This window comes from Talpa occidentalis, unplaced genomic scaffold (assembly GCF_014898055.3).
Source record: "Talpa occidentalis isolate TD23 unplaced genomic scaffold, MPIMG_talOcc4v2.1 talOcc4.17, whole genome shotgun sequence".
Taxonomy (NCBI): Eukaryota; Metazoa; Chordata; class Mammalia; order Eulipotyphla; family Talpidae; genus Talpa; species Talpa occidentalis.
The window spans coordinates 14,366,269-14,380,224 of NW_023601754.1; the positions used below are offsets into that span (position 1 = coordinate 14,366,269).

Here is a 13,956-nt window from a genome sequence, read left to right on the forward strand (position 1 = left end):
TTGCTGCAAATGGCATGAGTTTATCTTTTTGATTGATGTATAGTATTCCATTGTGTATATATATATATATATATATATATATATATATATATATACCACATCTTCTTGATCCAGTCATCTGTTTTTGGGCATTTGGGCTGTTTCCATGAGATATCGATGGGTTTTAAGACTGGCTTTTTACTTAAAGCAGGCTAGATGCTAGTTTCTTCTGCTCAATAGCACATCAGAGGGTTTACAAATAAGAAGCACAGTACTCATTGTGCTTTCTATAGGCCCTGCAGGGCAATATCCATGTGCTTTCTCACTTAACAATGACAATATTATAAGGGCTACTGATATTCTGGTTCTGTTGATCAACATCAGCTCACCAGGTATGGAGAAAGTGCTATACACAATGGAATACACCTTTCTGAGATTGTCTGACTCTGTAACTTGACATCGTAACTCCAGTGACAGTCTCTCAAGCTCTGAGTCCATGGCTAGGATTTTAATTTAAAATCCTAGTTGCGGGGCCTCCCCGGTGGTGCAGCGGTTGAGTGCTGGGTTGTAAAGCTGCCTGCAGCCTCTGCAGCGCCGGTTCGATCCCCGGCCGCTGGGCGAGAGTCCCACATGGTGCGCAGACCTCTCCTGCCGCCCGCTGCTCCCCTCAGCAGTGTACTTCGGTCCTTCTGCCTGTTCTGCTCCCCGCTCTGGCTCTGGTGAATTCTCTCGCCCTCCTGTGCTTCTGACTGTACCCAGTGCTTGTATAAATAAATAAATAAATAAATAAATCTTTCAAAATAATAAATAAAATAAAATCCTAGTTGCAAATTTCAAAAAGAATTTGAAAAGATTCTATCATTGGGATTGTACAGCTTTCTCTCACATTTACACTGAGGTACTGGGTGTATTTTTTGAACATGCTAATGTCTGGTTGAAGCAGAAATCACTTTTAATCCCTCCATCCATTTTCTCCAGTGTTTATTTAGACATTTTATTTGGCCATGGTGTAAACAACTGAAATACAATCTGCTTTCCAGAAGGACCCTTCCTGGTAAGTGGTGGATCACACCACACATCGCAGGGTGACTAAATCACAAGGCAAGTGCTGTGGGGTGGATTCAAGCTCTCCTAAGTTCCTGTGATGTTTTATATGCTAAAAATCCAGTCTGTTGTCTTTGCCTCCTCGGCTTCAAAGCCTGTAGCACGTGACCTTGCTATTATATGAGACTGAGTTGAATTTGACATGCGACAGCCACACAAAGGCCTGACCAGGGCTCTGGGAGGCAGCTTCAAAGGTGTGGCCTGACATCTGAACCTTGACCACAGCTCTAATTCAACTCATCCACATTCCTCAGAGTTCAGCGAAGGAAATGAATAGCACCACCAACCCGTCACAGAACTATTTGCCATGAGTGAACTGGTGGCCCCTACTTCAAATCTCCAATGATGATCCCAAGATAAATGATGTGGCATCGCGAAGCCCCTCCGAATCATCCTCGAGGGTCTGAGTTTTATATCCTCTGTTCTAAATTAATGCTCCATTATTTCTTTGCCTCTTCTGTGTTTTGTGTCCGTGCTCCTTGGCTGGGCTCCTCTCCCTGACACTGGTTGTGAGGGAAGCACGTCTTTACTCAATTTAGCCCCTTCCCCTTGGGGCGAATTCAGACAGCAGGGTGACAAGGAGGGATCTAGATGTCAGGGATGCTCACACTCTGTCATCTCGATGATCAATGTCCCGGGCCACCTGGTGCCTGCCACCCCATCATCTCTTTGGCCAAAGAGCAGAGGAAGCTGTTTATTACAGTCATTTTCTTTAGATGTCTTTTTCTGCCTTGAAGCTGGCCTGTGGTTAACCTATTTCTCACTTACTGTCATCACAAAGGTTGCTGTCCTTTTCAGCTTCAGGATTCTCCCTTGGTGTACAATTAAGCAGGCACGGGCTTTCAAAGAGTTCAACACCCCTTGGGCCGCTTACTAAAGAAGGGAAACATCCTTTACATAAAGGAGAGCTTTTATTTTGCAGCCTTTTCACAGAAGGAATGCTGTAAAAACACAGGAGATCATATTTCAGTCTTAGGAGAGGGGCTGTGTATATCATGGCATCCTGAGCCGCTCTTTATCAGACAGAGGTGAGGGTACTTTATAATGAAACACTCAGGAAGAATTTCCTCACCTACCCTCAGACTACAAGACAGAGAATATGACTCATTCTTTGTTATGAGTGTGTGTGTGTGGGGGGGCGATGGGAGAGGGAGGAAGAGGAAGGAGAGAATGAGAGGTGGCAAGAAGGAGAGAAGGGGTAAAGAGAGATGGAGAGAGGGGAAGGGGGAGAGAGAACACTAGCAGAAAAGATTATTTTAATTAATTAATTAATTAATGCATACAAGAGCTGGGGTACAGGCCAGAGGTGCGTGTGGTCGGGGGGTGAGAGGATTCACCAGAGACAGAGTGGGGAGCAGAGCAGGCAGATCTGCTGAAATCCACTGCTGAGGGGAGCAGTGGGCGAGTCAGGAGAGGTCTGCTGCACCATGTGGGTATCTCCTTGGCCGGACATTGAACTTATGCTGCAGTGGCTGTGGACAGCTTCACAGGTTGCATCTTAACCCCTTGCACCACCAGGGAGGCCCCAGAAAAACTATTCTTCAGTCACTTCTAAAAATGTGTCATCTAAGTGGACTCCTTGGCTAATCTTTAAAAAAAGAACTTTTGTGTTTTTAATTCTTATTGCCAATGTCTCCTCTATTTATATATTCAGTAGGCCTTTTGCACGGTGGTTAACAAAAGAACATCAGTGACCTTAAAATACCTATATCTCAATCTCAATATTGAAAAACATTTACGTTTTCACCCATATCTTCAAAAGCCCAGCCTGTCAATGTCTACTCAGATTAAATGATTATATCTCAACAAAGACGTGTGGATGTCATCTCTGACCTTCACACTGCAAAGCACTGAACCCTGTGGAATCACATGAGCTACTAGGGAGCCATCAAGTGTCAACTTCAGTTTTTACATTTCTTCCACGTCAAAATTTAATGCCTTATATGACAATCCCCCACATACAACATGCACAATTTGCTATGTGGGTTTAGAGTTAACATAGATTTACTTTTTCTTGTGCTTCTAATCCCAATGCAATAAAATATAGTGCTATGTCTATACATAATATCCTAAAGACTCTGGAAAGACAAGCCAACTTTGAAATCTTTCAGATGACTAATCAGAGCAATAGTTCGGCAAGAAAGTCTTTAGTCTTAGGTTGTGGGCAGTATGTTGAATAAAAAACATATGATGGAATCATGGAGCTTTATAATAACTGTATTTGCAGCCATGGCAGAAAGTACTTTGTACTTTGGCAAGTACAATTGCCAAATCAGTGTTGATTTCTTTCTGTGCTGGGATATGTGTATGTGGGAGAGGTTTTCCCCTGGGAAATGCAGAAATGTCACGGGAGTGATGAAAATTTGCCCCTTTTCTCCAAGTCAACAATGTGTACATACACCAATGTACTTCAGAATAAAAACTTGATTGGTGAACTTAAATAATGCCTAGAAAATTCAATCCTAGAAACCCTTTGATCACCCTTTGGGATGTCCCTTGGCCACAGAGGGATTCAGTGGGACCAGCACTGCTGATGTTGACACATGTTGCAAATGCAGATACAAGAGGCATCAAGTTTCCCAGGAGAATAAAAGGTTGTAATAGAGACCGTATCTTAAAATCAGACAGGCGTGTGACTCAGTGATAAAAGAGAAGATCTGTTTTCCATTTAGTTGAAACTGAGCTTTCCTATGAAGACATTCTATAGAGTTTTGACAGAAAAATAACCCAAAGCAGAAGATACTGTTATTTGAACACAATGATTTCTAGGGGGTGACTGACAGCGGCCCAGTATTCCAGGGTTGTATCACCCCACCTTGCATGATGAAACAACCACAAAAAAGTGAAAAGATCTGGATTGCCCCTCCCTCAGAGGACAAGTGGCTGCACTCCTGGATGGAGGGAAGCCCCTGTGGACTTCTGTGATGAGTTGTGGGCAAATTATTCACTTTGCAAGAGGCAATTTTTTTTAAGATTTATTTTATTTTATTTATACAAGCACTGGGTACAGTCAGAAGCACAGGAGGGTGACAGAATTCACCAGAGCCAGAGCGGGGAGCAGAACAGGCAGAAGGACTGAAGTACACTGCTGAGGGGAGCAGCGGGCGGCAGGAGAGGTCTGCGCGCCATGTGGGACCCTCGCTGGTGGCCGGGGATCAAACCGGCTCTGCAGAGGCTGTGGGCAGCTTCACAGCCCAGCGCTCAACTGCTGCACTACCAGGGAGGCCCTCAAGAGGCAAATTTTTTAAGAAATCTATTGATCCCTCAAATGCAATATAGAAGGTCAAATTTCAGTTCTTTAAATGCTATTTCCTTTAACATTGAACATTAGAAGATCAGTCCAGAGAGATGATGAAATCCGGTGGTTTTTAAAAAGTGTTCTGCAGTAGGGGGCTCCCTGGTGGCATAAGAGGTTAAGTCTCAGCACTATGAAGCTAAGGGCAGCCACTGAAGCATGAGTTCGATCCCAGGGAGGTGACCCACATGGCACAGCAGAACTCTCCTGTCTCTCCTGCTGCTCCCCTCAGCATTGAGTTTCAGTCAGTCTGCCTGTTCTGCTCCCCACTCTGTCTCTGGTGAATCCTCTTACTGCCCCCCCAACACCTCTGGCCTGTACCCCAGTTCTTGTATGCATAAATATATACATCTTTTAAAAAAATGTGTTCTGCAGTAGGCAGGGGCCATGTGGATAGCTTCAGTCACCACTGTGGTTTGGGCCAGGGGGGCTGAAGCAGGAAAGGAGACCCTGGCCTCTGGGGCTGCCACTCTTCACCTTGATCAGAGATGTTCTCCTTTCTTTGTTTTATTTAGCGCCTCTGTGTATATGACTGTCCCATCTGGAAAGAAGAGTTTACTTCTGGAATGAATGACGGAATGAATTTTATTGCTGGATGTCATTCGTTGAATACAATTTTTGAGCGTCTATGGCATTGCAGATACTCTGCTAGTTCTGGTAGCTACAAAGATGGATAAGTCATCTTACTGCTTACATAGTGTTTCAGGGGCTATAAAAGTGCCTCGGGACAGTGTTAGAGGCTACAGTGGAAGATGTGAGGTTAGTCTGCAGAAATCATACCTCAAATGCAAACCTGGGAACCAGCTGGCTCAAGTGACTCATCCAAAGGGACATAGCACAGCAGAGACCCCCAATATTGTCAACTATTTATAAAAATGCCACCTGTATGCTTGTTCTAACCCATGTTGCTTCCAAAAAAAAACCAGGATCCACTTACCAAAGTCCACTGTTCCCTTTCTCTAAAGACCAAGACTATGCAATCATTGGCGTCTCTCCAATGTCCAGCATAGGGCTGGGCATTGACTAGACACGCAAGGGAGGTTGATTCTATTAGCAGACATGGAAGGGAAAGTGAGCTGAGGGAAACCGTTTTGAAGGTAATTACTTAAATCAATAACCTACCCAGGTGGCCCAAGGATGGGAATGAGTTAAGATACAGGCACAAATGAGATTAAAAAGAGGGACATTACCCTCAAAATGCCATCTTCAAGTGTTTTTGGCAAATAGGCCCTTCTGCTGAATTTTACACTATAATGAGAATGTGGTGGATATGCAATATTTTAAGTGTCCAAGGCAGGAAGTGCTTTTTTTTAGCCGCTTATACTTTTTGTGGATGGAACAACATTTTTCATTTTGGTAGGTTCCCACACTTTGATTTCAGCATCCCACAGGATTGTAAAACACATTCAACATTTTTATATTGGATTGAACATATTTTTGGCTCACAAAGTATTCACTTTGGTTCAATTCATAGTTGTATGGAAAGGCATATGAACTTTATTTAACATCCTTTATAAAGAAAATGGCCACGGATTACTTGGCTACTGATATATAATCTAGTTTTGGCAATTGTAATTTATTGCTCATTGTGATTTTAAGTTTTAAAATGACTGCGTTCTATTGTTTGGGAGAGGTGTGACCCTAGGATGAAAGTGTTCTTCTGAGAGCAACTGACTATACTTTAAATATTAAGGTCATGAATCCAAATTCTTTTAAAGATAAAATAGACAAAATACTAGGTAACTGGATTTGATCTTTCATTTTTTTTTTAGCTCCTAACCTATGTGCAAGTTTTGAATGAAACCATAACTCCTTTAAAAATACAAGCAAGGCACATCCAATTAATCACACGAATTTCCCTCCAGACGGGACACATTCCTGGGACATTAATTTAAACTTTCATTGAGTCTATAAGCGGCATGAGCATAATAAAGTAAGATTTTGTGAAACAATAGCTGAGCAAATGCGACCTTATTCCACAGTGGTGAAAGTATAATTTTGTATTAATATAGATATTATTAGACTTCTTGTTCTATTTATATACTTCTAAATATTATTTAAAAGAAATATTATACATATTTAATTGAACCTGGGGAAGATTTAGTGTTTTTAAAATTTTATTTTAATCTATCCAATATTTTCCCTTACATTTTATCATTATTTTCCCAAGCAGTTGCCTGTATTTCAAGGAGAGAGATTACTAAACCTGACCAGTTTTGGAGAATCACCCAGTTAGGCCATCCTTCCATTTCTCAAAAATAGCTTCTGAACACCAGGAACAATTTTAGAACTGCCCAAAGATTTACTTTCAGTCGGCATTAAAAACACAAATGAGGGGCCTCCCCTGGTGGTGCAGCGGTTGAGCGCTGGGCTATGAAGCTGCCCGCAGCCTCTGTGGTGCCGGTTTTATGCCCGGGCCGCCAGCGAGGGTCCCACATGTTGTGACAGATCTCTCCTGCCGCGTCTGCTGCTCCCCTCAGCAGTGCATTTCATCAGTCTGCCTGCTCTGTTCCCTGCTCTGGTGAATTCTCTCACCCTCCCACGCTTCTGACTGTACCCGGTGCTTATATAAAAAAATAAATAAATCTTTAAAAAACAAACAAACAAACAAAAAAACCACACAGATGAATGAAATAGGGAACAGGACTTAAATTCAATAAAGCACAGCTAAAATGTGACAATGTGTTAATCATCTGGTTAATTTGGCCAGTACTGAGAGGAGCAGTGGGTATTTTGGGTTCCAAAGATGAAAATAAGGAAGAACTCCAACATTCTGCTTTGCACTGTCCCCATTGTTTCTGGTCTTATTGTCTATGCCGGTTTTCCTGCAGAAAATATATGTCTAAAGGCAAACCTTAAATTACAAACAGATCTGTGAAAATCTTCTGGAACAGCTCTGTGTTTATGAACGGAATTGGAGAAACAACAACAGAAACAGTTGCCTGTTGTGAAGTAGCAGGGAACATATTTCTCATTAGGAATGAAGGCACTTTGTTCTGATTGCTCACGGCAAAAACCGTGAGAGCCACTGAGCCCTGCTTCCTGATCTCAGTTCAATTTCAGGCACAATACTGGGTCTGGTGCACATCGGCTTACAGGTGGGATAAAGATCTCTTGGCAAAATTCACAAGACCATGTTGCTCTACAACTGATACCTCTTGGAAACAAAGGGAAAAATGTTGGCTGTTCAGATGCTGGCTAGGAGAGAATCAGAATATTTCTATATTAAAAAAAAAAAAAAGCAGTATTAAAAAACTCCAGAAATTTTAACTAGAGAGTCCAATTCTTACGCCTTAGGTAAGGACTGTGTAATTTCAGGGACTGGATTCCTGGCTAAGCTCTAAACCACCCTAAATTTAGTCAAATTTCATCTGGGGTTTCTACTCTGATCCTCTGAAAGGAAAGAACTGAGAGGGTTGTAAAAAGAACATTTCCAGTAACAGGTCTTCTGTGAATAAGTGTGGTGAGATCTTTGGGGGACCTCCCATCACACAGAGGTGTCACAGCCAGGTATCTTAAGTTTACAGGACAAGGTAAGTGAACTCAGGGTGAGTCTAGGGCCACAGTAGCAAACTCAAGTATCAACTGAGGCTAGGAATTTCTGTTTCTTAAGAGATGTCAAAAACTATGTTTTTTTATAAGAAATCACCTGACATTAAGATGCTGGGCTGTTGTATTCTAATACTTGCTGATCTGAATCTGTGGCTCGTTAACCATGGTGGACGTATGGATTTCTTTTCTAATATGTGTGTGACATGTCCAGAAGGCAAATGATAATGGTTACAAACATTTTGTGCCAAGTACTCTGTGAGTGTTGAAGTCATCTTACATTAGCCTTCCAATAGTCCTCATGGTTGGCACAGTTTGCCCAATTCACAAACCTGTACATTCAGAGACACAGAGGCAAAGAAAGGTGTCCAAGTTACATAGTTAGCTGGGAGTATGTACTCTTAACCATGCTGTGTGTGCAACATCTGACTTAGATCCTGTTACATATGGTTGATTTTTTAAAACTATCGTGGAGTCATTTTCCTTAGTAAAGGATTAAGGTTTGTGCCTAATAATAAATAATAATAATAATAATAATAATAAACAATTGAATTAAGTTTGTTTCCTTTACTTGAGCAGAGCCAGTAACTGGGTGAATGTACATGTCATACTCCTAGATGGAAAAAATTTAGAGTTTCATTCAGTTCTGCTTTTTTCCTAGCTGTGGGAGTTAGGCAAATCTTTGAAGTTATCTTCACACTTCACTGTTTATTTTTCTGGCAAGTCGGTGAGATAGGTTTGCTATTTCAGTTTTATAGGTGAGAAACTGGAGTTCCAAGTGACTTACAGGAGTGTCTGGTTACCAAAGTGATCAGTAAGTGGCCACCAGTTTGACTTTTATATAACATGAAGCAAAGCACTTGCTACTGTAAGTGAATGAACAGCTCCAACTTAGAAAATGGGAAAAGCAAACCAGAGACATTGTGAGGACCAGAAAGAATGCACATATGATAATGGTCTCGTAGAATCATTAGCAGATATGTTGGCAGCTTCTATTGTAGTTATTACCATTACTTATTTTTTTTCTCTTACAACTAAGGAAACAACTTTCAAAACAAAAGTGGTTTGCCTTGAGTTAAGACCTTTTTGGCCCTTAACCTTGTATTTTTTTCTAGTATATCATTCTGTCTCCTGGTACAGGTGATCCTCATGGTAAAGAGCTACAATGGACCATCCAAAGGGCAGTCATATATGATCCAGCATCCCCTCTCCAAGAATACAAAAACACTAATCCAAACAGATCTATGCACCCCTATCTTCACTGCAGCACTATTTATAATAGCCAACTTAGGGAAACAACTGAAGTGTCCAAAGACAGCTAAGTGGATAATGAAGATTATGTGGTACTACTCAGCTAGAGAGAGAGAGAGAAAGAGAGAGAGAGAGAGAAACCAGATGAACTTTTATGGAATTGGAGGGGATGATGATAAGCAAAATAAGTCAAAAAGAGAAAGACACATGCTGGATATTTTCATTCATATGTGAAATATAAAAAACAAGACAAAGGAGCAGATAAAACCAAGCCAAAACAAACCCTAGAAATGTAACTGAGGGTGGGCGGGTGGGGGTGAGGGGGTTGGTTGGGAGTAATGGAGGTATGGCACTTATTGGGCTATGCTGGAAGATTATTGGTGCTTTGGTGGTGGGCATGACCCACCCCATTTTAGTCAATATTTGCAGAGGCATGAACTTGTATCCCTAAAACATACAGTGTTGGCAATCAAAGCTATCTCAATAAACATAAAACAACAACAGCAACACAAAAACAAAGAGCAGACATAGAAAAATTGGACCAATCTAAACAACATTCCTATGACATCCTCAGCATTCCCGAAAGTCAAGTGTAATGGTGAAAGTTTGACAACTAATTGTGAAAATCAATGCACTCTCCCGGAGATCCATGTGCTCCTGCCCTGTTTCCCAAAATGGAATTCTCTTTTCTCCTTTGCACTTTGCAATTTAGCCTATCAACAAACACATCTGAAATAGAAGGACTGGAAGTTCTTTAAGCTAGCTCAAAATGATGTCTTCACTATAAATTCAGCAGATGTCGCCAAAAGAAGGGACTTACTTCAAAGACCAGTGTCTCATTTGTGGGTCCTGGGGCGTAGAGACGTTCTGGGCGGTTGAAAGGGCGCTGGTATTCGAATGTGGTCCCGGCAAAGGGGAACTCCCCAGGCCAGTCGATGCGCCAGCCCCCTGTCAGATAATACTTTTGACTGAGGCTCCTAACGGCGAGGTAGCTGGAGGAAATCTGTAATTCTTGGATTTCAATGCTTCGGGCCCCTGCTGGGACAATGACTACTGGATAATATTCTAAAAGGAAAAAGAACATTTCTATAAGTGAAACCATCCAATATTTCTCTTTTTCCTTCTGACTTACTTCACTGAGCATAATTCCTTCTAGCTCCATGCATGTTACTGCAAATGGCATGAGTTTATCTTTTTGATTACTGAATAGTATTCCATTGTATATATATATATATATATATATATGTACCCCATCTTCTTGATCCAGTCATCTATTCTGGGCATTTGGGTGATTTCCAGGTTTTACCTATTATAAATAGTGCCGCAATAAACATAGGGGTACAGGGAATTTTTTTTGAATGAGTGTTTTTATGCCCTTTGGGTACATCCCTAGGAGTGGAATTGCCGGATCATATGGTAGCTCCATTTTAGGTAGACTGAGGACCCTCCACACAGCTTTTCATAGTGGTTGGACCAGTTTGCACTCCCACCAGCAATGTAGGAGAATCAAATAAGACATCAGGGGGAAAAATAATAACAATATAACAAAACCAAATAGACAATTATGAACTAGAGACATCCTGCAGGGGAGGAAGAGAGAGAGGGATCACAGGGAAGAAGGGAGGAGCAAAAGGGACTGTGGTGATGGTGCACGGGTGCATTGGTGAAGGAAATTCTATGGCGGGGGGGAAGCAAACATTGTTTAAAAATGAACAATGATGTAGAAAATATATTAAAAAATAAATAAAAGCAAAAAAAGAAAAGAACGTTTCTGTTTTTCTCACTATGTGTTGGAGAGATATGACTAGAAATGCCCAGAAACATGGAGAGGCCTTTTTTATAGTGTAGGGTTTTTCAGTCATAAAGTGACATTCACTTCTATTCTATGAAGTGAAGATGACCAATTGTTCCATTACCAGGGTAGGAACATCAGAGAAAGAAGACGTGTGTCAGGTGAGTGCATAGATCCCTTACTGAATGGGAAAAAATACTTACATGATACTTAACTGAAAAGGGATTTTTATATATATATATATATATATATATATATATATATATATATATATAAACTCAGCTTAGCAATAAAAATACAATCAGCACAATTAACAAACAGGCAGCAGATGTGAACAGAAAGATTACTAAAGAGGATATCCAGAAGGCCAAAAGACTCATGAAAAGATATTAATTGTAACAAGAGAGATGCAAGCTAAAATCATAATGAGACACCACCTCACACAGGAAGACAGCACATATTAAAAGAACCCAACAAGTGCTGGAAAGGATATAGAGAAAGATGACCCCACTTTGAGGTGAAACCATTATGGAAAACAATTTGAATTCACTTCAAAAAATTAAAAACAGAAATACTGTATGAACTGACCATCACACTCTTGGGCATATATTTACAGAATAAGAAATTATCACCAAAAAATCCGATGTGTTCTACAATATTCACACCAGCATAATTACCATAGCTGGTACATGGAAGTGGTCTAAATCTCCTTCAACAGATGGCTGGATCAACAAGATGTGCTACATACACATCATGGAATATTACATACCCATGAGAAAGGATGAAATGTAATCATTTTCAACAGAATGAGAGAATTTGAAAAATTTTATGCATCAAAGCAAGTCAGAACAATAAAAACGAATATTGGACATTCATAGTGTAAAACATATTCAAAACCAAAGGACATTAGTAAGCATCCCGAGGGCTCTGAAGTTAAGTGGAAGAGGGGTAGGGAAAGTGACAAGGGGTGGTAGTGGAGAAAAAGAAAAGTGCAAACAGGCATCCGAAACTGCCTTAGAGCCAAGTTCATGGTCACATCCTAATGGCTGTGACCAAAAAAAATACAAAGGGGGGAGGGGGAGACAAAGATCAGAGAAATCAATGGACTAAAAAGCACCTAGCAATACAGTTTTCTGTATTTCTGGAATATTTGGAAGGCAGTATACTTTCAAACTCCCTGAAAACACTGCCCCAAACCAATAACCTTCATCTTCCAAAGACAACTTTTCCTAAAATAAATAAATAAAAACTCCAAATAGAAAGGCATTTGTTTATCACATCTCTGAGATATAATATATTGATGAAACTGCTCACACTGAAAAGCCACCTATCTTCCCTGGTTCTTGCACAGCTGAGATGAGCCATCTCCCTTGCATGTTAGGTGAGCTATTAAAAGGCTGTGCCATGCTAGCAAGACTCAACCCTGCTTGGCAGCAGTGGTGTGTTCCAGCAGACACAGTAATGAAACAGCATCTCTTACCATTTGCTTTGTGCTGGTTGAGGTAGAGGCCTTTATAAAACTTGCAGGTCGAATTATCACCTTTGCAAACACCACAGGCATCCGAAACTGCCTTAGAGCCAAGTTCATGATCACATCCTACTGGCTGTGACCAAAAAAAGGGGGGGGGGAGGGGGAGACAAAGATCAGAGAAATCAATGGACTAAAAAGCACCTAGCAATACAGTTTTCTGTATTTCTGGAATATTTGGAAGGTAGTACAGTTTCAAGGTGAACAGCATGTCAAATCTGACTGAGTAGAAATCCACATTCTTGCTCTATCATTACTAGATGCACGTCAGATCTGAACCTGTACACCTAAAACATACAGTGTTGTAGGTCAAAGTAACCCCAATAAACATAAATAGCAGCAGCAAAAACAAACATGGGAGAAAATGGACCAAGCCAAACAACATTTTTGCTATGTTTCCTAGCATTCACGACAGCCTCTGCTTGTCTAAGGCTGAGATTCTCCATCTGTATAACTGAACTAAAAAATTGTCATGACTACTAACATCGGATGAGTTTACTCAGGACAGTTCTACTGCTGAATCACACACACACACACACACACACACACACACACACACACACACACACCTTTTAAAGATCCACAAGCTCACAATCAAATTAAAATCAAAGACAAAGGAAAACAAATCAGACATGGTCTGGCTTCAAATCCTATCTGTGAGGATCTAATCCTATCATCAATGTACTCAGCCATTATTATTTATTTTGTACAACTAAAATGTAAAGTAGCATAGACCATCAATGCCATTCTTGATCTATGGTGGGAGATCGAAAGGGAAACTGAAAAACTGGATGAGGTAGTACAAAAAGAAAGAGGGGGTTTGGAGTCAGTGCTCACATCCTATCATGTCCTATCAGGGATGGTGGGGTGTCCTCTCCCCCACCCCACTGCACTCATTTGATATGAGAAACACAAGCTGGGTCACACATCCCAAAGCGGGAATGTTCTCTTACTTCACAAATCCCGTCGATACAAACATCATTTTTGTTTGGGGAGCAAGGAGTTCCATCTTTCACCTTGCCAGACATTGCAAAAAAAAATTCAAAGTTCTCAGCCTTGCAGTACAGTTTACACCGATCTTCCTCTAGAAGCAAAGAAATTGAGAGAGGGCATGGTCATGAGGGAATCAGAAAAACAACAGGACTATCAACAGAACTATGGAGACAGCTGATCAAAATACAAAATGCTCTGTATGTCTTTATGTGTGTGTGTACATGTATGAAAGCAAATGGATGTGCCTTTTAAAAAGAAATCCCTTTGAGCAATCCAGATCCCACTGCTTAATATTCATACACAGTATTTTTATTTATTTATTTATTTAAAGAATTTTTTTTTTTAAGTCCTAGCAACAGGCATGATACACATGGTTGGTGGGGGGTGTAGCAACTCTCCTTGGACGGTAGACTTGTTAGCCTTTCTAGAGCCTAGGGCCATTCATCGACAAGATGTAAATGATGA

General features: G+C 40.9%; 1 protein-coding gene across 2 annotated transcripts in view; it reads right to left on the reverse strand.

Moving 5' to 3' along the window:
- ADAMTS18 (ADAM metallopeptidase with thrombospondin type 1 motif 18) overlaps positions 1-13,956 on the reverse strand; it is a 140,797-nt gene that overhangs the window by 22,693 nt on the left and 104,148 nt on the right. For both annotated transcript variants that reach the window (XM_054697008.1, XM_037516191.2), the window contains 3 exons: positions 13,452-13,582; positions 12,451-12,574; positions 9,999-10,243 (listed from right to left, as the gene is read on the reverse strand). In XM_054697008.1, the coding sequence (XP_054552983.1) occupies positions 9,999-10,243; positions 12,451-12,574; positions 13,452-13,582 (500 nt within the window). The remainder of the gene's footprint in view (positions 1-9,998; positions 10,244-12,450; positions 12,575-13,451; positions 13,583-13,956) is intronic.